This window comes from Amblyomma maculatum, chromosome 3 (genome assembly GCF_055883805.1).
Source record: "Amblyomma maculatum isolate TAMU_Amacu chromosome 3, ASM5588380v1, whole genome shotgun sequence".
NCBI classification, from domain to species: Eukaryota; Metazoa; Arthropoda; class Arachnida; order Ixodida; family Ixodidae; genus Amblyomma; species Amblyomma maculatum.
This window is the reverse complement of record NC_139346.1, coordinates 219,067,755-219,094,355: the sequence shown is the minus strand read 5'-3', so window position 1 is coordinate 219,094,355 and position 26,601 is coordinate 219,067,755. Positions and strand designations below refer to the sequence as shown.

Genomic DNA, 26,601 nt, shown 5'->3' with positions numbered 1-26,601 from the left:
TTAGAATGAGCACTTTCGGGATTTTACCACAAGGGACAGCGTCGCTTCTCTCACGTACCTCGCTCTGCGGTTATTTCCGCTCGCTGATGCATTTGCTTTCGCATCGAGGGATCCGCGGCGGCGCTCGCGCCGCTTCGTCGTTCCATGTATCTCGAGCTGGGCGTCGCGTCGGCGCGGCAGTTTTCGACGCGCGAAAATCGTGGAAAAAAACGCCGCATGTTAGTAGACAAAGCGGTTCGCCGCCTCGGTTGCTAGATGGACAATGTTGGCCTGTGTCACCGGGTCTTCGCTATGAAGCGCGGTCTCCCATGCTTCTGCGTCCTTGAATAAATTGTAGCCCGGGGAGTGGCTGCACTCCCAGAGGATATGTTTTAAAGTTCCTATATCGTTACAGAATTTGCAGAATTGGTCCTCTGGATTTCCAGTTTGCGTAAGGTATCTCCATCTGGGAGACATGTGGTTCTTGGCTTGCAGGCGGCGCCAGGTGACTGCCTCTGTGGATGTGAGGGACCTATCTGGGGGTGGATATTTCCGCCGTCCTAACTTGTAGTGCTCAATGACTTCGTTGTAGGTCGCGAGCGTCTCGACCTTAAAGTTAGGTTGAGGCCGGCGTCCCCCCCGGATAATGAGCGCTCGGGCAAGGGCGTTGGCCGCTTCGTTTCCTGGTATGTTGGTGTGAGCGGGGGCCCAGGTTAGGGTGACCCTTCTGTCTATGTTGCTTTTCGATAATATGTTGTGGAAAACCAGTTTCATCCCCCTTCGCCGCGACCGACCACCACCACCCCAACGAGCTTCATGGCAGCGCCGGCTGGGAGAGGAGGTAAATACCTCCCCTTGGGGGAAGGAGACCAGCGATGGGTGCGCCGCCAAGAGGTCTACGCGGGTTCCCGCGAGAAGACGAGAGGAAGCTTCTGGATCCAGCCGGCAGCGAGAGCGGTCGTCTACCGCCGCCTCTCCCGGCAAATGCCGGGGGATAGCGGGCACGGAGTACGCTGCGCACACGGGAGGACCCGTCGTGCACGACCGCCCATCTTCTGGTTCCCAACGGCGAAGCGACCGGTAAATACCGCACGCTCTCGCCGCCTCCCGCGGCAAACGCCGTGGTACGGCTTCGTCCGAAGAATGCAGCGCGCACGGGAGATCCCGGCCGCCATATTCACGGCGCGTGCAAATGTCCGCCGCCGAAGTCGCACCCCCATTCCCCAGCCGGTGAGTCAAAAGTCCTTCTTACGTAGCCTTGCCCTTCCGAGGAATACCTTGTTGATGTATAGCTAGCCGGCATGCTCTGTATTATTTGCAAGTGCAATAAATAGCATTCGAGTATTAACGATGTGTCGTCCCCCTCCTTTGTCCCCTTTGTTCCCCTCCGCGGGTCGCTAGCGAGGACGCAGCACCTGCGGAGTAGGAGCGGGGGGAAAGACCGTTTCCCCCTTTAAACCCCCACAATGTTCAACGCGTAGTGTGATATTTTGCCTTTGCAGAAATTCCTTATTGCTGATTTGCTGTCACTGATGATCACCTTCGCGTTCGTACTAACGCACGCTAGGGCGATCGCCGCTTCCTCCGCTGCCGTGGCGTCTACTCCGCTTGTATGGAGGAAGGAAAGCAGTTTGGAGAGGATACACCGCTTGGGAAAGAAAGCTGAAGATAAAAAGCGTCCCGTGATTATGAGGTTCTTTGATTTCGCTGAAAAAGAAGAGGTTCTGCGGAATGCTTCAAAATTGAAGGGTTCCCAAACGTCCATTTCAGAGGACTTCTCGCCTAGGCTACGGAAAACGAGAAAGCTACTATGGGCTACTGTTAAGGATGTTAAGAAGCCTGGGGATAAAGTGTGCCTCAAGTATGACAAATTAGTTGTCAATCAAGTGGTGTATGCTTGGGATGAAAAGAAAAACCGAAGGTATAAAGTAAGTCACATGATATTGGTCATAGCTCTCAGAGTGATGCAGCAGCAACCTCTGAATTGATAAAAAGTGCCGGGCGTCCGCGAAGGAAATGTGCTCATGCTTCTACTTGACAAGCTGCCAGTTCAGCTCGGTCGCCTTTCAACGCCCTTAGTACTCATCATCAAACTAAAAAGATACCGTCATGTATAGAGAATACTGTTAGAAATTCCCTTGGTAGTCAGGCGAAACGTCCACCTGAACATAGCCAATTACGTGTCATATCTTTGAACGCCAGGAGCATTGTGAATAAAATAGATAGGCTTGAGGTACTGCTCTTTTCATATGATCCCCATCTACTGGTTATAACCGAGACGTGGTTGTGGTATTTTTGACAAAGAAATTGTGCCTCCGGGCTACGTCGTATACAGACGTGATCGCGGTTCACGTGGTGGAGGGGTTGCTGTGATTGCCAAGCGTGAAGTGAACGTAACGCTCCTTGATCAAATTGATCAGCATGAAAGCTTCTTTTTGCGCCTGATAACACATGGCTTCACCTTTTACCTTTGTGCTGTGTATCGTCATCTGTTCTTGACCTATTCTTTGTTAGCGAAACCTTTTTTGATGGAGTGCTTGACGTTGAACCGGGAATCTCAGATCATCGTCTATTACAGTTTTCTTGTACTTCGCCTGCTGCTTCCGGGATGCGTCCAGTTAAATTGATAAAGGACTACGCTCGTGCTGATGATAATGCAGTTATCGACGCCTTACAATCACTGTTGAACAGCTGTGGCGGGAATGGCGTTCATAGCTTATGGCTGCATTTCAAGAATGCAGTGCAGTACTGTACTGAACATTTCGTTCCGCTTAGAAAGGTTCGCACCCACCGTTACAATCCTTGGGTAACTCGTGAAATTGTTCAAATCAAGCGCAAAGTGAAGCGATGTAGGAAGAAAAAAACAGCTTCCTTACAGCACTTCCAAGTTCTGAAACAGAAACTTGCCTCAAAATTAAAACTAGCGAGGTCTCATTATTTCAATACGACGCTCCCAGAATTCATCAGAAGTGACCCCCAGAAATTTTGGAATTTTCTAGATCGAAAGGTTGAGCAGTTGAGTAAGGTTCGCATTGATAATGACATTGTCACCGACTGCACGAAAATAGCACAAGGTTTTAACCAGTACTTTCAAAGCGTGTTTCTGACGGTGACGGCAACCACAGCTAGAGTTCGAATCGAAGACCAAGGTAACATACAAAATATTTCTGTAAATGGTGTTCTGTCTATGCTGCGTAAACTCGGCGATAAAAAATCTGCGGGCCCTGATGGGCTCTCAAATGTGTTTCTTAAACGTTTTGCGGCGCAATTATCCGAGTTTTTAGCAAAAGTCTTTCAAGTTTCTTTACTTTCTGGTGAAGTGCCGGAAGACTGGAGAATGGCCCGTGTTGTTCCAATTCATAAGAAAGGCGATAAGCTAACCATTTCTAATTACCGTCCAATTTCTATCACTTCTTGTTGCAAGTTATTAGAACACATAGTCTCTGGTTATCTAACTCCTTTCTAGCTGAAAATAACATTTTATCCTCCTTGCAACACGGCTTCAAAAAGGGTATGTCCACTGTCACGCAGTTGGTAACTACAGTTAATGAATTTCAAGTAGTTCTCGATAAATCTGGGCAGATTGATGTCCTCATTTTAGACTTCTGCAAGGCCTTTGACACAGTTTCCCATAGTAAACTCATTTATAAATTAGTAAGTATCGGCGTCCCTAACTACCTTGTTAATTGGATTAATGCTTATCTTACATACAGGAAACAATACGTAGAAGTTAATGGTTTCAAATCAAACGAGCTTCCAGTCACATCAGGTGTACCCCAAAGGAGCGTGTTAGGACCGCTGCTTTTCATAATTTATATTAATGATCTGTCTGTTTCTCTTCCTGATAATGCCTCTTTAAGGCTTTTTGCAGATGACTGCATACTTTTTAAGACCATAAATGAGCCCAACGATCACTACACCTTGCAAAATTCGCTATTAGCTGTTCACCAATGGTGTCTTAAATGGGACATGAAATTAAACCTCGACAAAACAGACCTATTGCGAATTTCACGTAAAAAACATATCAGTCATTTCTCTTACAGCCTGCTTAATCATTTAATTGATGAGACTACACATTATAAATGTTTAGGGGTAACCTTAACTCATGATTTACCTTGGTCTTCTCATATTTCCGACATTTGTTCCTCCGCATTTTCCAAGCTGTGCTACTTGAGGCGGAAACTTAATGATGCTCCAAGTAAACTCAAACTTCTTGCATACACATCATTTATTAGGTCTAAATTAGAGTATGCTTCAGTTTTATGGGATCCTTATTTAAAAAAAGACATGCATAAAATAGAGATGGTGCAAAGGAAAGCGGTTAGGTTCATTTACAGTAAATACAAGAGATCAGACTCACCTACTACACTAATGAAAGCTAACCATATTCCACTACTTGAACTACGCAGAAAAATGTCCCGTTTATTGTTTATGCACAACCTCTTAACACACAAATTAAACATACCTCGCCCTGAAATTCTTAAACAATTGTCGCGCAGGACACATCATTCAAGAAGTAACCTGCTCGAACCCATTTTTGCAAGGACTAACTCTTTCAAGCACAGTTATTTTCCACGGACCATTTCCGACTGGAACTGTCTTCCTGAGGCCATTCTCCAGTCTTCCAATTTCATTAAAGCTCTAGAGTTGCATTTTTTTTAATGATACAGTGTTGTATTTTGTTGACTTGTTCATTTACTCTAATCCCGTGTTTTTATTTTTATTTTTATTTGTTGTTTTAATGCCTTGTATATCCACTCCTGCCTGGGCCAAAATATTGGCCTGCAGTATTTTGAAATAAATAAATAAATAAATAAATATATCTTGCCTTGCTCTATTCCGGACCCGTCGACTACCACCGAGACAGAGTTCCCGTCATCGTCAAAAGCGGCGTCTGTGTAGGCAACCGTCTCGGGTGGCATTCTGCTTAGTTTTGTTACCAAGTGCTTGGCTCCGTGCTGGCGTCTTTCCTGATCGTGTTGTGGGTGCACGTTCTTGGGTATCGGTGAGATCGTGAGGGCTTTCCTAATTTTGGACTCAATGTGGAACGTCTGGTGTTTACCCTTACGGAAATGCCATATCTGGACTTATAAAAAAAATCCAGATCAAGTATATCAGGAATTGGGCAGATGTGTATTAGGACAGATCTAGGCCAGATAAGGCATATCTGCCCAATTCCTGATTTCGAGTACCAGATAAGGCATATCTGGTCAGATATGCCTTATCAACCCAATTCCTTATTTAAAGATCTAGCCCGCATAGAATGTAGGTTTTGAACTATAGGTCTATATATCTGCATATCAACATAACACTTTATTACAACACACACAAGACAATTTCAGTATTCCAGCTAAACACACGCTCAATCAAGTTTGCCAAGGGAAACCTGAATTTCCCCTTTTATTTCAAACCTTACAAGAAAATAGCTTTGAAACCACAGGTTTTCTTTTTTCCCTGCATATTTGGAATCGCTCAAAGACGGGCCTGAATTACGTGTGTATACCGAGGGTCAAAGTCATGCTCATCCGTTAGTAAATATTGAGATTCTACTCATTTAGGCGCGATACTATAACAAACTAATGGGATATCTGAACAGAATAATGTCTACACGAGACGCTAAAGTGAAAGACATTAACCTATTAAATTAGATATTACATTTTTATTCTACTCTTTTACACACAGAGCTTTAACCAGTAAATGCTTTTAGTTTGAGCTGGTTTACTTGCGAATGTAAATAAAATAAACGGCTAATAATTGAACTAGGTTATTGAAAGGGAATTTAAAGGTTTGTCGATACCCGGAAAAGGTACCGCTAAACCGCAGGGCGATAAAACACACACTGCTGGGACTGCTGATAATACCTAAACCTTAGCAAAGTACATATAGGCTGTCAGGAAGTGCTGGTGTTACCTTAAGCAGAGACTGCAGTGCAAAATGAGCGAACGCGCCTAACTCGTGGTTGCTTTTGAAATTAAGAGATAAAAAAAGAAAAAAGCATGTCCGATGGCATTTGTCATGACAGCGACAGCTATGTCGCTAAACCAAATCAAGCATGAAGGTACTTAGGTAATGCAAATATAATATTAATAAACAACGAAGGACCCTATCCACCCACTGAAATTTGTTAAAATTGCTGGAGCGAAAGACAAATTGGCAACGAAATGTACGGAAAAATATCACATACTGGCAATTACCATCCAATTTACTGATTGGAAAATTTTTCCATCAAAATAATAAACCGAACAATGTCCTGAGGCTGGCAAGTGCTAGTTCCCGACAAGAAGTCTCACGCTCACGGTTTTGGTGATCGGGCGTGAAGATGAGGCGGCACGATGAGCGTGCGATCCGACGCAATGGTAAAGATTTGGCCGGGCCACCCAGGGAAGAAGCTTCGAAAAGCTCAATCGACCATCAGGTTCGCTGCTAAGGCTGGGGAGGCAGCTTCCACCCGCAGTGGGACACCTCCCGTCTCGGCTGCGGGAGGTGGTTCGTTCGAAACCCGCCGCCGGACACCCACCGGTAAAAATGGGTACAAGCGTCCCCCGGCCTGGCGCCCGGCTCTCACAGGGGTGTGCGCTTGGAAGAGGCTCCGCAAACCCCGCTGCGCTCCTTCTGGGGCAAAATAGTTTCGAACACTTCAGCCTGCAAAGGTGGTTCGAATTACCGTGTTTCACGGGGTTCAAAACTGAAAACGAGTCGTGTCCTGCACACGCGAAAACTCTCTGCCGACAGACTGAAGCTCTTGTAGGTTTGCTGTCGCATTTCTGTTACATGCACACAGCTAATAGCGAACAGGCGCTGGCACACACACACCAGCATACACAACATGCAGCACGCCCGCCAGCCGCACCGAACTCCGATGTTTGCTACCGCGAAAGGAACGAGACAAGTGCTTAGGCGCACGGAGTTGAAAGGGGAGGGGAAAGAAGCAAGCACACACAAAACGGAGAGCTCGCGGCCTACGCGGTATAGAGCGTGGCAGCGAGGAGGAGAGATGAAATGCGAGCCCGCGACGCAGGGGCCGCCGCTGTTTGAGATAGAAGAGGGGAACGCGGGAGAGGAGGAGTCACTGTCTAGCCAGTGCGGCCCTCCACGTAGCAACTGCCAGCTGTCTCTGAGGGTGAGTCACCGTCTAGACAGCTCGGAGGGGGCCGTATACTGAACTGCCATCTTCTTGATATTTTGAATCGCTCAACTTATCCGACCATGCGCTTTTGCACCGGACTGCCGCCGCATTTTAAATGAAAATGCGAGTTAGTAGACGGAAAGAGGAGCATGTAGCCATAACCCAGCGCCCTCCTGGATTAAGGAACACATGGTGTAATATTTATAGTGCAGCGAAATCTGCAGAATATTTGAAATATTAGGAGTCGTAGCTATTTTCTAAATTGGATACAATTAACACTAAGCATGCAGGCCATGCTGAGTGTAGAAAAATTGAAGCTCGACCACATGATGCCAATATTGAATATTTGCAGAAGGTGGAAGAAAGCCATACATTGCTAATATATAATCACTATGGCGCGTACATAATTAAGCCCCGATGAGGTTATATAAAGTCCTGTTGATGCCAGGCATATGGCCCTGGGCTGTCTATATAAGGTCATGATGATGCCATATATGCCCTTTATCAGGCCACATAAGGTCGCGAGGATACCATATATGCCCCTGATCAAGCCATATAAGGTCCCGTCACCCGTTCAGATATGGATTATATGTTGCATGATATGGCCAAATCTGAGCCATATAAGGGCAACATTTTGCGCATATATGACCTTATCTGGCCCAGATAAGGTCTTATTTGCTGCCTTATATATTTGTATCTGGCAGCATATGTTCAATATCTGGAGCAGATATGGGATTTCCGTAAGGGTAGTGCCTCTGTTCCCTTGTAGTCCTACCCAGCTTAGAATTTGCTGCCCTGTCTCAGTTAGACTTAGGCGTTCGAGTTGCGCCGTTCTCGTTGCTTCCGGTAACTCTTCCCATGTGTTATGCACCCCCATTTTCTCTAGTGCCAGGGTTGAGGTCGAGATTTGGAGTCCCAGTGCTCGTTTCGTGCATTTCCTTATTATGGCGTCTAACTTGTTTTGTCTGCTTTTTTGATGTTAAGGAATGGGGTTGAGTAGCAGATCCGACTCAAGATAAAGGCCTGGACCAGCCTGAACTTGTTCTTCTCCTTTAGCCCTCTACCTCTGGCCGAGATTATTCTAATGATGCCTACTACTTGGTTTGCATGCGCGTATAGCTTAGCTATAGTCGTGGAATTGTTTCCTGTTTTGCTTATGAGCATGCCCAGAATTCGGATCTCATCTACCTGCACAATTTCTTTCCCGTTCAATTCTATCGAGATTCTGGGAGGAGATGCGTTGGCTGTCCTCGTCAGAGGCCTGATGATTAGTAGTTCCGACTTCGTCGGGGAGCAGCTCAGCCCCTTATTTTTGGCATGGAGGTCTATGATGTCGGCTGCCCGCTGGAGCCTTTCCTCGATAGACGCATCGCTGCCCTCATTGAGCCAAACGTTGACGTCGTCTGCGTAGACGCTCGTTTTTAGCCCTTCGATGCTTCCTAATTTGCGCGGGAGATCTTTCATAACTAGATTAAATAGGAAGGGGGATAAGATGGCCCCTTGTGGGGTGCCCCTGTTTCCTAATTTAATCTCTTCTGAGCTGAGGCTCTGCATATGCAGAGTTGCTGTTCTGTCTTTGAGAAATGATTTGACGTAATCAAAGGTCCTCTTCCCTACGCTAATATTACCTAGGGCCCTTAGCAACGCTGTTGCTAGTGGCCCGAGTTTTCATAGCAACAGCGTCGCCGTTGCTAATGACCCGACTTGGCTAACTCTAAATTTTGACGTCACTTCCGCCACACTTTCTCCAATGCATTGGGAATGGCAAGGGCCTCTCCTAAGTTGTTTCCTTCCTGCGTGCTTCCACCACACTTTCTCCAATGCATTGGGAATGGCAGGGGCCTCTCCTAAGTTGTTTCCTTCCTGCATGGAAAAAACTGAAAAGAGGCCGTGACGTCACTTTTCGCTATGCCGACCCGCGACCGGAAAATGCTGTGCCGCCACCTACACATGGGGCAGCATTTTCCCTCGCACTCCTCTGTGTGCCCTTCCCCGTCTGAGCGCTTCTCCGCTCATCCGACGGCAAACTCCCCTGATGGGGCTGGGACAGGTCGGCCACCGCTGCTTGCTGCGGGGGCTAGCCTGCCACCGAATTTTTATCTGTTGTAGGCCGTCATAGCACCCGCCACCGCTTAGGTGGTGGACGATCGGCCGTTGTTGTGGCGCACGTCTTTCTCTCCCTCTTCCTTTTCTTTCTTCTCTATTTTCTCTTCTGTCTGCACGAGGCAGCGGAGGTGGCTCAGCTACAGAGCCAGTAGCAGGCCCGTGCATTTTCTTTTCCTTCTTCCTACAGCCACAACAACGCCGACGGGAGGATATTTGTGCAGACCCTGAACGCGCAATCACGTGACACAAAAATGACGTAAACTTCTGCGTGTCCTGCCGACGTTTTTTTTTCGTTTTTTTTTTATTCTACTGGGGTAGTGAGAAAAGCGCTTGGCCGTTGATCAGAGCGCGGCTTCTTGCTGGTGGTGGTCGAAAGCATTTATTACAAAAGAAAAGGTTGCTTGGAGAGCCACCTCTAGTGGGCTCCCGCCCTAGCCGTCCGCACTGGGAGAATGTTTTTGCAGATCGTCGATGCGCAACCACGTGACATATGGGTGACGTAGCCTACACGTCACGTACGCGTATCTCACTTAGTCTTTTTTTTCCTTGTAAGAGGAAGCACTCACGGTAGTTTGTTTTGTCCACGCCATGGCTCCACCTCCAACACAGTCTTCTCCCCTCCCCCATCAGTGCTGACATGACTATGGGCAGCAGAAAAACAGAATTTTCCGTCCCCGGGGGAATGAGTGAGCACAAATTTTGTGCGTTTGCAGTCTTTTGCTTTCGTTATTTTTCTTCCGGTGGACTGGCGGGGTTAGAGCTGGTATTCGAAGCGACGCAGAGACTTCGAGTCGCGAGTCTGCTTCTTCGCAGCGCGCTGCAGGGATTGTGAGCTTGCTCACTCACTACAATGAAAACGTGCAAGAGTACCGACCTTATCAGTTCAGTTCAGCTCAGTCGTTCAGTCGCGTCCGACTCTTCGTGACCCTATGGACCATGTCACGCCACGCTTTCCGGTCTCTCACCATCTTCCTAACATCACATAACTTCATCTGCAGTGCCTCGGGGATGCCATCTAACCATCGCGTTCGCTGCCTACCCCTTCTCCGGCGACCCTCAACCTTTCCCAACATCGAATCTTTCTCCAGCGACTCCTCTCTTCTCATCAGATGACCAAAGTAGCTGAGCTTTAACTTTAGAATTTGACCCTCCAATGAGCAGTCAGGGTTTTCCAGCTATCTTCACTCCAGCTGAAGACTCGTCCAGACCGGCCTTCCTCATGATGCACTCTGCATATAGGTTAAATAGGCAGGGCGACAGTATGCAGCCTTGCCTCACTCCTTTCTCGATCGGAAACCAATCAGTAAGACCATGCCCAGTTCTGACTGTGGCCTCTTGCCCTTCATACAGGTTCCTGAGGAGACAGATGAGGTGAATTGGAACTCCCATCTCTTGGAGAGCTTGCCACAATCTGCTGTGATCTACGCAGTCAAACGCTTTCGCATAATCAATAAAGCAGAAGTAGATGGGTTTCTGGAACTCTCTTGCTTTTTCCATGATCCAGCGAAGGTTGGCAATTTGGTCTCTAGTTCCCCTGCCCTTGCGAAACCCAGCTTGCACGTCCGGAAGCTCCCGATCCACATACTGCTGTAGCTTACCTTGGAGGATTTTCAACATCACCTTGCTAGCATGCGAAATAAGCGCGATCATGCGGTAGTTGGAACAATCTTTGGCACTGCCTTTCTTTGGAATGGGGATGTAAACTGACCTCCTCCAATCCTGTGGCCACTGCAGGGTTGTCCAAATCTTCTGACATAATGTATGCAGAATGTTAGCAGCGTCATGGTTGAGGTTTTGAAGCAACTCAGCTGGAATGCCATCAGTTCCGCTAGCTTTGTTCTTAGCAAGGCTGGCTAAGGCCCATTCAACTTCACTCTTCAGGATGCCCGGCTCGAGATCAGTAATCACAACCGTCTTATATTGGGTTTGCACATCCGGGTCCTTCTTGTACAGTTCTTCTGTGTATTCCTGCCACCTCTTCTTTATCTCTGAGGCTTCAGTGAGGTCCTTGTCTCGTTTGTCCTTTATCATGCCTAGCTTAGCACAGAAGCTTCCTTTGATATCTTTGATTGTCTTATACAGAGCTCTTGTGTTCCTCAATTGGCTGTTGTCCTCAACTGCTTGGCACTGTATGTTCAGGAAGGCATTCTTATCTCTCCTTGCTATTTTCTGAAAATCCGCATTGAGAACCTAGCATCTTTCTCTTTCCCCCATAACTTTCACCATCCTCCTTTCCTCAGCTATTTGCAAAGCCTCTTCAGATAACCAGTTTGATTTCTTGCATTTCTTTTGCTTTGGAACTACCTTAGTAGCAACTTCTTGTATTATATCACGAACATCAGTCCACATCTCTTCGGGCTCTCTGCCTTCTAGATCTAATTCTTGAAATCGACTCCTCACTTCCACAGCATATTCTAATGGAATTTGATCCAGATCATACCTGAAAGGCCTTCTAGTTTTCTGCGTTTTCCTCAATCGAAGCTTAATTTTGGCAACAAGAAGCTGATGATCGGTGCCACAATCGGCCCCAGGCCTTGTTTTTACTGCTTGTATAGCGCTTCTCCATATCTGCCGGCAAATAATATAATCGATCTGATTCCTGTACAGACCGTCCGGTGAAGTCCATGTGTACAGGCGCATCTTGTGCTGTTGAAAATGAGTATTCACTATGGTCAGGTTGTTTTCTTGACAAAACTCTACTAGCCTCTGCCCAGCTTCATTTGGCTCGCCAAGACCGAACTTGCCCATAATTCCGGATATTTCTTCATTCTCTACCTTAGCATTCCAGTCTCCTATGAGAAAAACGACGTCTGATGATGGGGTGCGGTCTAAAAGGCATTGTAGGTCCGCATAAAATCTATCAACGTCAGCTTCTTCAGCAGTAGTGGTCGGTGCATAGACTTGGATAACTGTTATGTTGAAAGGGTGATCTTGAATCCGAAGTGAAATCATTCGGTCGTTTTTGGGGTTGTACCCTAACACTGCTTTGCCCATTCTTCTGTTTACTATGAGAGCGACCCCATTCCTTCTCTTGGATTCGTGCCCACAATAAAAGACATAATGGTCGCCGGAGTTAAATTCTCCCATTCCGGTCCACTTGAGCTCGCTGATACCCAAGATATCAATGTTCAATCTGTCCATTTCTCGCTTGACGACATCCAGTTTACCTAGCGTCATAGATCTTACATTCCATGTTGCTATGTGATATATCTCCTTGCAACATCGGACTTTCCGGTCGCTTCCCGACACATCCACACTGAGCGTCCTTTTGGCTTTAGCCCAGCCGCTTCATTCGTCCTGGAGCTACTAGGAATCGCCCTTTGTTCATCCCCAGTAACATGTGGGACGCCTTCCAACCTGGGGGGCTCATCTTCCGGCGCCATATCATTAATGGTATTGTGACTGGCCATAGGGTTTTCTTGGCAGGAAATACTGGAGTGGGTTGCCATTACATTGTTCGTTTGCCTTTCCAACTTCTTTCTAATTTCCCAAATGCCTCATTCTCTCTTCTTCTTAACCTAAACAAACATTCCTCTCACCTACCTAACTTTCATTTTTACATCTTATCTCAATTTTACTTCGCCTACTATTTACACTCATCTTTAAATCCATTCTGTCTACTTTCCTGTACTTCATTTCTATATTTCCTGTTTCATTGCCCTCTTTTTTTTTCTTTTAAATAATTGTATTCATCATTTAAACACCAAAAAAAATTCTATATTTTCTGTTTCATTGTCTTTTTTTTTATTCTTTTAAATAATTTTATTCATCATTTAAGCACCAATAAAATGTTATTTTGGTGTTGTTTTTTGTGTGTGTGTGTTTTATTATTTGTCTGTCCCCTTCTGGGCACTTCTAATGAAAAATATGAAAAATTTTGAATATATTGAAATAAACCAGCTCTGTGAGGTACGCCCACCTCTGTGCTCGTTGAGTCCTTAGGATGCAGATGTGCTACAGTGCCCACTTTTTATTTTTTCAATTGGCTTTTTCCACTAAATCAAACACTTTGGCCGATTGGGCCCTTTTCATTTATTTTTGATTGGTTTAAGCCTTATATAGCTTAGCTGGTGCAGGCTCTTTCTCATTCCGCTTTATTTTTTAATTTACTTTCCAACATTGTCAGGAATGAGACTTTGGATCGGGGCCGCGAATATATTGAGTACCTGCGCATGAGTTACTGCACACACGCGCGCCCACAAACATGCAGTTATGTAGTGACAATAAGGAAATAACTTTAACTGCATGAGAGCATCTTGCGCACAAACGTTGACGTTTTTAAGCTGTGAAGTTATACTGTTGTAGTTGTATAGTTGTACATATATAGTTGTATGTACATAATTGAGGCATAACTTTTAAGGTGCAAAAGGGCTGATTGAGCCAAGTAAACGGCACAGCAAATCTTCAGCACTCCCTCCACTGCCGCTCAAGCCAAACCAGCCCATACCTCACAGCTAGGGAAAAAGAAGGAAGCAAGCGTGCATACTGCTTTACCGAGGGCAGCTCGGCCAAGCCGTCACTCGTTTGAAACCACTGTCTACGCTGGCTAGCCTGCCCGTCCCTAAAGCCACTTTACTGAGGGGCTTTACCTGCCCCTCCTTTCAACCTCTCCCCACTAATAGGAAACAAAAAATACAGAAGAATGCGTGCGTGCTGTTGAGTGAGGACGGCTAGATGCTCTCCCTCCGACAGTTCGAAGCCGCGCTCCGACGGCCAAGCGCGTTTCTCACTGCCCCAGTAGAATAAAAAAATAAGAAAACGTCGACAGGACACGCAGGAGGGACGTAGCTCTACGTCACTTTTGTGTCACGTGATTGCGCATTCACGATCTGCAAAAATATCCTCCCGCTACAGTGTACCCGAGCTACCCGCGCGGCGCCGATTCGCGCTTGCGCGCGGTAGTAGATATCACCTCGTTAAAACGTCAAGTTGGGCTAGTTGGTAATTTCTTGTTGGAATCATTTTGTAGCGGTAAAAACACGGACACAAAGAACACGAAACACAGCGGGTGTCCCTTGTGTTTCGTGTTCTTTGTGTCCGTGTTTTTACCGCTACAAAATGATTCCAACTAGATATCATCGCACGCTATTACGTGGTCTAATACGCAGGGGCCGACTCGCTCCCTTTTATTTTTTATGACTAGGCTTCACGGATATTGCCGCGCGCTCCCTCCTAGTTTTTCCTTCCTCCATGCTCTCCTCAGTTTTTTCCTTCCTGCATGGTTGTCTACCTGTCTACGCCTGGCGTCATCTCGTGGCATAAAGGTTGAACTAAAACGTTTGAATAACTATTATAACGTTGTTTTCTTCAAAGCTTTACTACAATACAGGTTAAAATCACGTTTTTAATGGTTCGCCCATTTTTTGCAGCAACAATATTCCATATGTAATCGCCACAACGCAGATAGACTATTAATCAGTTAACTTGTAGCAAACAGACTTTGCAGACTTCTCACGCAATGGGCCTGCTCACGGCTTAACGGAAGAGAATGTTAGTCCGTTTTTCCTTTTTTATTACTGATGCTGAAGTGTACATGCTTCTCAGATGTCTCATTCACACAGCTGTAAGAATGAAAACATGCAAAATACTTTAAATTGAGAGGATTACGGACGAAAAGTGATAACCGGCTATAGCAAAAGAAAAACTTTGTACCGTTACACCTGCCGTCTGTAGTCACTAGGCGAGGAAACCAAAGACAGCAACTTGTTTTAATAATATACAGGCACAAAAAATCAATGCCTAACAATCCGGCATCGTCAGGCGAGTTCGTTCTTCCGAGAATAACTGAAAATCCTCGGAAGAGTTTGCCACGGCTGCTACTGCAAGATAGAAACACACACATGCGCAGTACAGCAGCCGTCCTGACTCCCGGCGAGGTGCCCAGAAAGCGACAAGTTCGTCGATAACATCAAGACTGAAGAAACTCGTCGTCAAGTTAAAAAAGAAGACCAACAGCATCCAACGCACGCTTTCCTCTTAGAGCGCGATAAAAGAATATGCAGTGCTATGAATCTCACGTCCATAGAGACAGCTAAATTAGCCTCTAGCTAGCACACACATTGACGTAACAACTCACGTTTGAAAGATCGTTCATATGCATGCTCCGGCGTTCGCAAAGAGCACGACCACCGTACAGCTACTGCAACCACCGCGCGCACGACTCGCTGAGCGCGAACCGCGCACTGTCCGCCATGTTTAGACAGCAAAGTAGTCTGCATCAATGTTGACTTCGGCGAAGCAGTCTTCACGAGTTTGCTTCGCGAGAATTGGAACGCGTGCCAAGATGGCGGCTGCCCGGCTAGCCGTCTACTAGGGGGTATTGGAACGCACCCTAAGAGCGTCGGTCATGTTTTAGCGCTGAAATGTGTTCCATGACTAGCGCATTGCAAAAAAAGAAAGCTGAAGTAATAGTTTTCTTCACTTCAAAGAAGAAACCGTAGCCTGCGCCTGAACATAGTTTCAGGCGCTGCAGCTTGGGCAATCTTGCGGAGACCGATGACCAGGACACCTATAAGCACGAACATGCCTCCGAACATGCTGAACAAGTCCGGGTACACGTTCAGGAACACGGCCTGCGGGAAATTTGATTAGTTTGTCAATGCGAATGCTTCGGAAAATAATGCTCATCAAATGACAACGGAGAGCAAAGAATAAGAGCAAAAAAAACCCCGTATAAGAGTAGTGTGTTGACACAATGAAGCATAACCTGCCCTCGCCAACTCATTAATTAAAAATGTGGCCGGGCTTCGAGGCTGCTGGGAAAGCCTTTCTCGGAGTTTTTTTTTACTGTATTCTTTGGTATACTATAGTGTACAGTGCAGTGTATTATTTCATGCGTCTTAATGTATATACTCTGAAGTGAAGCAGACGAGAATGGAGATCTAGTTTCGACGCAGACAGAAAGCGAAGCGAACAGTGCAATGGTCAAAAAAGGGCCCGCTCTTTCATCATGTCTGCTTTCTGAAAAAAGTGGCGAACTTCATTTCCCTTTTTGCTGATCAAGATGTAAACAGAGGATGCAAACCTTTATTTAACGACACGAGAAATGTTTACCTGCATGATAAATCCGAAGATGACATCTGACGACGTCTTGACTATGGTGACAACCGATGCATTTTCGATCTGAAGCGCCTTGGTGAGAAACATTTGTACGGCGAAGGTAAGGTGCGAGATGAGGAGTAGGTAGCCAATCTGCGAGCCGTCGTAGAATATCCTGAGCCGACCCATAGCGATGGACACAAAGGACACCAGCAGCATTGAGAGACAGCCGTAGTGAAACACCACGACGCTCCGCGACACCCCCTTGGTGGCACGGATGCAAACAGTAGTGACGCCATTGAGTACGGTGTGACTGAGTCCGTAAGCGATGCCTATATACTGCTCCTCGGTGAACGAACTCCCCGCGGTCGCCAGAAACGGCGGCTTCACCACGAGCGTAATGCCCAGTATGGAAAGGGCGACTGCCGCCCCTTGGGTCCAGTGGCAGGGTTCCGCAAGGAATAGACTTGCCGTGATGGCGACCATGAGGGGCGTCAGACTGGTGATGATTGAGGAGTCGGCGATAGTCAGGTACGACAGGCTGGACAGTCTCAGTGCGGCCGCGCCTAGCGAGAGGACGGTCCGCACGATGAGCAGCGGCTGGGCACTACTCGGACCGAACGGCTGAACCTCTTCTGTGGCCGCCGGAAGGATGCCGATGAAGACGCCGAAAGCCATAAAGGTGAGGACCTCGAGCGAGCTCACAGACTCGAGGCGCTTGATGATGACGTTGACTAGGGACAAGACGGCACTGGTGCCGGCCGCCATCAGGATGCCCAAGACAAGGGAGTGGTAGGGGCGGCCTTTTTTCAACACGGTGCTGCTCTCGCTGGTACTGACTTCAGAAGGTTTGTGGGCGGTGTCATTGCATGAGCGAACCAAGTCGAACATGCTCGTAGAACCAACGACTGAGTTGCGCAGAGTTCTCAGGGAGGTTAGAATGCGCAAGGAGTCGCTGCCGATGCTCTTCCTCTGCCCGTCCGCTTTTCGCTTGGAGGAATCCGGCGGAATTTTCATGTCCAGACCGCCGCCGACTGATGTCTTGGACTCGTCCACAGAACGGTCGGTTTGCGGTAACGTAGGGGTCGAGTCATCGACAAGCGATAAGCTGACCTCGCGTACCATGCCACTGTGAGGGGCACCTACGGTCCTGCTTCGCGCGGGTTCTTCCATGGTTATTGTGCAGAAATAGCGAGGCTAGTGGTCAGTATGCGACGATCTTCTGAGGCTGGAATCCTGGCTAGACAGATTGAAAGGTCCGTGGGGCGCGAGGTTGTGACCCACGAGTTATCTTCTTTCTTGTTTTCATTGATGACCTTGGAATAATAACATCAGCTGCGAGGCAGTCACGACCAATCAGTCGGGAACGAGCACATGGAAAGAAAAATAATTTGTAAGATTTCGTGACCAGCCATGCAGGGGCACCGTCTTGGTGCTGACGCACCAAACAAGGGCAGCGTTTCGCCGCTTTAGCCCAGGCGGCAGACGTATAAGTAGCAGCAATATATTTGATTGACCTTTTTCGGTTATCGGCCGCTCTTCGGCGTATGAGCCCAGCATGCATTTTGTATGAGATTGTATGAGAAATCTTGTGTGTTGTTGTTGCCTCACAAAACCTTTTTTGAACCCGCAGATGTGGCTGCCGTGTTGTTTTCGGCCTCTTAGCTTTGGTTTCGCGCGCTTGGATAGTCAGAAAAATATTAGGTGTGGTTTAGCCTGTGGTTAAGCCATTTTGGGCCGGGCCATTTCGGCGCCGGCCGGCTGCTTTGCCTGTTGCTACGCGGTGGCCGCGTCAGCTGTCACACTTGTCGGTGGCAAAACTTAACAGTATGCGCACCATGCGGCAGCTGTCACGAAGTGCAAACTTCGATCACCGATTGAAGTCAGCATAAACCATAGCACATGCACGTGCTTACTTTAGACATGATTTGAAGCGTTTGGAGTACGCGTCGTCGTTTCTTTGGCGAACACGAGCACCGTTCTCGTTTACGAGTCGAATAACTAGGGTCGCTTCACTCTTTGTCACAACACGCAAGCCATCGTCGCGCAAGCTGTCGTCTGCTTTCATGCGGCGGCTGCAGCTGCACCATTTTGGCACTGACCGCTGAGGAGGTCTAGTAGCACACTTTGTTGCCTCAATGTGGCCGCAATGTTTGCTTTCAACATTGCCTTAACGTGGCTAGTGTCCTCTTTTTGCCACGTTGATGCAACATACATAAGACAACATTGAAGCAACATTGCACCAATGTTACAACAACCTTTAGTCAATGTTTAAGCCACTTCCGAAGCCGATATTAATGCAACATTTCCTTAATATTGGTACAACTTTTTATTTGCACACATGCAACATTCCCATGACAACGTTAGTGCAATATTGCTGCAAAGCTATTGTAATGTTTCAGAAACTTTCAGGCAGCATTCCAAGCTACTGAAATATTCCGCCGCATTGATGGCCACTAGCTATCGATGCTTGCTGTTCAATAAATTTATCTTGTGAAAGGCTAAACCATGTGCAATAATGGTATCGTCGTACCACAATGGTTATAGTAGCTTAAGGTCGCAAGAATGAGCAACTGAACATTAATCGTTGCCACAGGGCAGTATGGTGCAGAGGAGTTATGAATACCTAAAAGGCTGCACTGGACAGCACAGCTTTTCCCCACTTTTCAAGCCGCTTTCTCTGAATAAGACCTTAAATGTAATATTCATCAGCTCTGTACCAGTGCTCATTTAGATGCTATAAGCTGCTGTGACCTGAAAATGGCACTGAAAGTGGTTATTCTGGCAATTAGAATGATTTATATATATGCATGTGCATTACAAATAACCATCATTTGTTTTTTAGCACTTTTTTATTTGTGAAGAATTTATTCAATTAGCCTAACAGCAAGCTTGATTCCAGTATACTCATTAGCTTGACATACAGCCGCTAGTTTCACAAATGTAAGACATTTATTTCAAGACAATCGTTTTATGCAGAAACTTGAAACAATCATACATAGCACACAGCCGATTTGTCTACTCAAGAACAGGAAGCACAAATAATGTCAACAGTTACTAAGCACATCAGCATAGCTTTAAAATGTGCATGTCCCTCAACTTCAGTTTTAAAAACATGACACTTTAGTAAATTATTAATTGCAGAAACTTGCAACAAAATATAGAACAGCAGTACTGCCTATTCAGAAAAAGGAAGCAGATATATAACATACTGAACATTTACACAGGCACATTGGCATAGATTGAAAAATGTGCCACATGGGCCTACATTTCACAGACAAAATTTGTTTTATTTAAATACTTTATAAAGTAACTTGCAACAAAGCTACAAAACAACACACAGGCTACTCAGGAACAAGAACCAGAGATAATGTTTTGAACAGTTACTGGGCACAATAGCATAGCATGAAAATGCACCCACCACCCCTCAACTTGCATTTACAAATATAAAACACTTCAGTAAACTATTTACGCAAACAGTATAGCAGTGTAGCACTATTTTGTGCAGAAACTTGACACAAATATATAAAGTAGGAGTACAACCTAGTTCGGTATTCAGAAACAAGCAGACGTATTATGAACAGTAGAGTCATTACGACTAGTTTAATCCTTCCTTCTTTGGACATGCGCCATTGGACTGGAAAACTACAAACAAGTATTGTCCGCATTTGACTGAACAATTTAGCATGTCTAAAAATGCTTGTGCCGTGGTAGCCTCCAGCTGGTCACGATGAGGGTCTCTTCTAAATCATGATGTCACAAGTGAAGCTGCATCCCTGAAAAAAAAAAAAAAATCGAATTGCTAAGCTAAGCAGCTTGGTGGGCACATCTCTAATTACAAAATTTTTACGCTGCTCTATGAACACAGACATGGACAGCTGTCACGACCATTATCAGGACTGACATCTGCCGAACAGTTTTCTAGTTCATTGTTAACAGCCTCTGCTATTCTTCGTCGTTGCCGGATCGACACTTCGCTTAGCGAACACTTCAATCTCTTCATGATCTGCTGTTACGACCATTATCAGGACTGACATCAGCCGAACAGTTTTCTAGTCGTCGTTAACAGCCTCTGCTATTCTTCGGCGTCGTTACCGGATCGACACTTCGCTTAGCGAACACTTCACTCTCTTCATGATACAATGAATGTAGCACTTTACCAAACTATCAAGAAGGGCATGGGTAACACATGCATATATGCACTACTGGCTTTGTGTCAGGCAACACGTGTCACAGCTCAACAACGTAGGTTAGAAATCACTCACCACTGATGTTATCTTCTGTGCAGGCCTCCGTCATTTCAGCTGAATTCTTATGAAGCCGCAATGCAACACAGCAGCAAGAACACGGCGACCACAAGAAAACTATGCTAGAATAAGGGAAACACACGTGAGCCATGGAGGAAGGAAAATGCTCCATGCACGTGAAGAATTTGCCGCGATCGCCGCTTACACGCGGTTTGGCAGGAATGGCTCTCGGCGCGGCCGCGATTTCGACTTGATTTGGATTCGTGACGATTTTCATGACCATTAGGCTGCGGGGCATTAGTGAAAACAGAACTAAATTTCTTCAGCGGTTATAATTTCAGTCCGCATGTCCGCATATTTAATTGAAAGAAAATGCAATCTCAGCAGTCTAAATATATTGCATATATATATATATATATATATATATATATATATATATATATATATATATATATATATATATATTTTATCTCAGTGTAGCAAAGTTCAGTACACTTGTACTGTTCATCGCATATGCACATGACATGCAAGGTTGCACTCAAACTAAAAAATAAACATTGTCCTGCGGGGAAGTGACAATGGTCAATGGAGTGACCTAATATCGGCTTTTCTGTTTGGGCTGCAGAAATAGTCTGAAAGAACGACAGTTAGCCAATAAAGTAAATAATGTTATAGCATTGTCATCGTATGTGGTTCAACATTTATACATCATTTGACAATATTGCTGCAATGTGGAAAGGCCACTTTAGAGCAACATTGCCAGCATGTTACTTGTTAACATTGCAGCAACGTTATCGAATGTTGAAAGTTTTCGCATTATGTTGGATAAATGTAGTCCAATGTTATCGCAACATTGTACAACATTGACAATGTTGCTGCAATGTTACAGAAACATATTGTGCTACTAGGGCGTTTTGTTGAACTTTTCGTGAACTCGACCTGCACAACGTCTGTACTTTTTGAAACCAACGGCGTGGTGCAAAGGGCGCCATCTTGCATTGCTGAAACGAATGGCGAAGTGCAGCACCACGTGAACCAGTTCACGTCATCATCATCATCAGCCTGACTATACCCACTGCAGGGCGAAGGCCTCTCCCATATTTCTCCACTTAACCCGGTTCTGTGCTAGCTGCATCCACTTGACCCCTGCGAACTTCTTGATCTCATCCGCCCACCTAACTTTCTGCCGCCCCCTGCTACGCTTTCCTTTCCTTGGAATCCAGTTGGTTACCCTAAGCGACCATCGGTTATCCTCTCTTCGCACTACATGTCCTGCCCATGTCCATTTCTTCTTCTTAATGTCCACTAGAATGTCGGTAACTTGAGTTATTTCTCTGACCCACTCTGCATGCTTCCTATCTCTTAATGTTACCCCTACCATTTTTCGTTCCATAGCCCTCTGGGTTGTCCTCAACTTAAGTAGAACTCTCTTGGTTAGCCTCCACGTTTCAGCGCCATAGGTGAGTACAGGTAAGATGCAATTGTTATATACTTTCCTCTTTAGCGATACCGGTAAGCTGCTAGACATAATCTGCGAGTGCTTGCCACGTAGTGCAGGTGAAACTAACGGACCTGCAATGTCCGCCAAAACGTGGTGCATGGTGTACTGTGGGTAATTGAGACGCAGTCGGCCATTTTTGTGTCCACGGAACGAACAGGGCGAACGTACGTATCAAGTGCTGTCGTGCGGTTCTACAAGCAGTGGCATCCGCATCTATATGAATTGTTTATTGAGCTATCGTAGACTGTTGGTTGGTTTGTAGGGTTTAATTTCCCAAAGCGACTCAGGCTATGAGAGACGCCGTAGTGGAGTACTCCGGAAATTTCGACCACCTGGGGTTCTTTAACGTGCACTGACATCGAACAGCACACGGACGCCTTGCTTTTCGCCTCCATGGAAAAGCGGCCGCCGAGGCCGGGATACGATCCCGCATCCTTGGGAACAGCAGTCAAGAGCCGTAACCACTGCGCCACCCCGGCGGGGTTATCGTAGACTGTAATAGACGCGTGCACAGTGTAAACAACGGAAGCTAAAGAGCTGCGCGAACGAACTCGGCATTTTAAGGTTCCAGAAGTACACACGAACGAGACACTTCGCCGAGATGCGACGTCACGTATGGCTGGCACGGCTCAACCGCACAAGTATCATGGAATATGAGAAATGTATGTCAAAATGGGCTGGACAGGACTCTTCCGGATGTGCCCTATATCAGCCAGCTCTTGTCACTATCCGTGCACGACTGTTCTTAATTCACGCACTCAGAAGACGCATTCCCGGTAAAAGAGCACCGCGGCAATGTATCGCTTCCAGTCATGCGCATGCATGCAGCGCGCCGCTAACACCTCCTTGACGTGTTTTGCTGCAATAAAATCTTTCAAAGATGGCTCGCTAAACTTTGTGTTTGCTGATCGAATGAGGCAAGTACTTGCCTCATTCGATCAGAAGAAGTCGGATGTTCGCATCATCTGTGTCGGCTGCTAATCAATCAAAGCAGACCGCATGCAGGTTCGGCGAAGGAACGTAGGTGGGAAGAGTTGTTTTGCAGAAGGTTTGAAGAACTTTATAAGCTTATTTATTTCTAATAACAAATCAAGTTTAGCTTAGCCAAAACTGCTCTGTATATCAAAAATTTTGTTGCAAAAAGTTATTTTGAGTAAGTAAGTAAGTGAGAAGTCCTGATCCCTTTTGACTCAGGGCAGGCGTTTGTCAACGCCACAGGGGAAATGGATAGTTAAAGGAAAAGAGCAGTACATCACACAAGTTGGAACCTCGTTGTAACGGGTAGCTTTAAGTACCCAGAGATGCGCGCTATACTTAAGACATTTAATCTCAATGCATTATAGTTTGACAATGACTTAATTGTTCCAGAAAATGTTTTCATTCTAGGTAGTTTTTATTCTGCGTGCTCAAGAAACCGGCAATACGTAAGTCATTGAACCCAGAAGACCGCTCTAGTCCTGTTTTGGTGCACATATAAAATGAAAAAAAAAAAAAAGAATAGCTTTGAAAAAGAAAGAACGATGGAAAATAGAGGACGCAGAGGCTATAGTGTACTCCTAATTCGCTTCCGCTACATTATCCTTCAGCGAAAGAGAGGTTGTGAGGCCGGCACGGTTCTTCGCCACGAACAAAAACTGCGCCATAGGCTCCAAGCTATAGTCACAATTTACCCAAAAATTTGGCTCTGGTGTACGATCCTTTTGGACGCCTTTGCACTTCAGATTTTGCAACCTTCATCTAAAATGTGGAGGTTCAAAAATTTTACCTACTTAGAGCACCAGAAAGCTCACACTTGAAGTAATGAAATTTCATGTGTTTTTGCGGCTTCGCTCTTTGCGAAGTAAGCGAACCACGACAAGAGTTCTCAAAGGGAAAATAATTGAATTCCCTTGGAAGTATTCCACGTGTAATATCAACCTTGTTAACAAATATAGCCTGATTAGTTCTGCAAAGAGTACCTGCGGCAAGTAGCCCGAATATAGACCGGCAAGCAGTAGTTGGCGAGTATATCCAGTCGACTATTCACATTTCCATACCGCACACTCGAAGAATAAACACGCATTAGTGTCCGCATCTGAATTCGGCCTTGTATTGATTGCATGTGCATTTGGTGCCCGTCACCGTTTTCGCATTTTTCGTTTTCTCTCGGTGCGCGCCAAGGACTGCATCATATCTGCCAATACGACGCGCAATTATAAGTGCTTTTTTTTTTTTTTTTTTTTTTTTTTTTTTTTTTTTTGCTCTGTACCATTCGATGCCAGCAAAGCGTCCGCTCTCAAGTGCCACTATGAACGTATTCCCTCGTATACATATGTGACAGGTTTAATTTTTCATATTTTATCTGAAGTATTGCCCCAGCTGTACTTGACATTTTTTTAAATCTAAACAGCTGGTTCACCCTTTGGTCAGCGGCACGTAAACAATTGTCCGCGGTATATGTATTTGTTAATTATAAACAGAGAATGCTTGAGTCGCGTATATGTTCCTTTCTTTCTTTTTGCCGCTAAATACCGCAGTGCTTTATATTATAACGGTAATAAATAAATGTGTTTTGCTCGCACACTGTATTTGTAATTTCTATAAGCGGTGATTAGGGCACATAAGGAACACCTATTAGAGATATATTACAGATTACTGACGATTTAAGATAAACGTTGTTATGTATTAATAAGCACAAGCTGCAAAATGTAAGCAGGTGTTCGTAAATAAGGTTCGTAAAAATAAGCTGTTCCTAAGAGACCTTAAGCACAAGCTTTGATTCGCATGCATATACTGTTTTTCTCCGCGTGTTAATAGCGCTCCTCGGCAGTGGCCTTTATTACCTTACTGGAAGAACGAATGCAAAACACCCCGCTTCGTTGAAAACAATAAGTACAAGCTCATCTGGACGATTTATAGCTGTCCGCAGGAAGAAATGTTGAAAGAGTTTGAAATAGCGATTAAAACATCGCGCTGCTCCGTAGGACTGCCCAAGCGAGCACGGCGTCTCCAGATTAACGTAATGGAATGGCAGGGATGAGTTTAAGCACTTGTAATAAGTAGCCCCTTTATTAAATATCGCACCATTTGCGTAGCGTGTCAAAATAGCTCCAAAGAGAACCGCGCCCCTCCTCTGTACCCCCGCTATCCCCGCGGCTGCTACGCGCGAGCGGCGAACGTGGCACCCCTGTTGCACGTCGCGCCCTCTCGCGGGAGTCGGTTCCTGTCATCGCAAAAGCGGCCCGCTCTCCGGCGCCGGTCGTCACACTGCCCAATATTCTAGAGCACTATACTTAGGGTAGGCGCATCTGCTGCTTTGAGCTGGTATTTCAGGCACTGCAGGCCCAAAGCAAACTATCCGAGTACGCACGAAGTGCCTGAGCGGGAACATAACCGAAACAATATTTCTAGGGACTCTACTGAAACTGAAGTGGACGCCTGTAGCGCCTGCTAGCTAAGACACCAGCGGCATCTACCGACAAGCGGACGAAATGAGTATATTTTTATATTTGCCTTGCAACATTTACGTTGTCTTTTCGTCTTTTCGCCGTCGTTTACGTGTGATAAAAGCATGTTATCATATTCGAGACAAAACAAACTGCCACATTCAAACGGTCAACGTAATTCGCATTTGTCAGCCTTCGAGATCCCTTGCGCGTCACGTGATTTGTAGTTGCGAGCCTTGGCCGTTTCGGCTGTGGCGGCGATGCCTGTATTGCTGTTCTTCCTCTTTACTACCTTATAACAGCTCTGTTATCAGTAAGTTTTTTTGTTTTTTTTTTTTGTAACCAGGAACTGGCATTCTATCGATGCAAGTCCACTTCAATTTTCTCTTTAGTGTCCCTTTAATATGGATAATAGTTAACGAGAAAAAAGCAGGCATAAAAAAGAAGTAGGCAAAAACAAGTGCTTGTCTTTGACCATCCGTCTTTCTGGCCACTGGCTTTCATTGCACTATTGTTCATTAGCCAATGGCTGGTGAACTGGAATGCCCATGTGAGTGAAGTAGTTTCAAAGGCCGCCAAAACTCAAAGCTTCATTCAACGGAACCTGAAATCTTCACCTCGTACCCTGAAAAACACCGCTTATCTGTCTTACGTTAGACCGGTCCTCGAATATGCTTGTTGTGTGTGGGACCCTCATCAGAAAACCTTGATAGACAATATAGAGAGAATACAGAACCGAGCAGCAAGGTTCGTTCTTGGGCGGTACAATTGAGGCGAGAGCTGCACTAAAATGAAAAGAGAACTCGAATGGGAAGCGCTGTCAACTCGCCAAAGGAAATTGCACTTTAAAATGTTTTTTAGAATTTATCATAACAAGACTGGCATTAATAAAGATATTATAAACAACCGCATTACGTATATAGAAGAACTGATCATGACCTGAAAATTCGCGAATACCGGGCTAGAACGAACCTTTATGCTACCTCATTTTTTGTCAGAACCATATCAGGGTGGAATGATTTGTCTCGTGACCATGTGTGCTGTACTAATGAAGATCTGTTCTTTTCCAAGTTGTAACCCCCCTGATTGTGCGCCCTTGAGCAAAGCGGGGTATCTCTGAATAAATAAATAAATAAACTAGCCCAAACTGCAGCATTACCAAACCTTTTTCATTCGCTT

At 45.7% G+C, this 26,601-nt stretch overlaps 1 protein-coding gene across 1 annotated transcript; it reads right to left on the bottom strand.

Annotated features, from left to right (window-relative positions):
- Positions 1–15,633: 15,633 nt before the first annotated feature.
- Positions 15,634–17,374, bottom strand: LOC146197738 (solute carrier family 35 member G1-like). Its single transcript, XM_084597232.1, has 2 exons — positions 16,265–17,374; positions 15,634–15,783 (listed from the first exon to the last, which is right to left on the bottom strand). Exons 1-2 carry the CDS (start codon positions 17,372–17,374, stop codon positions 15,634–15,636), a joined length of 1,260 nt encoding a protein of 419 aa, XP_084453358.1.
- Positions 17,375–26,601: the final 9,227 nt, after the last annotated feature.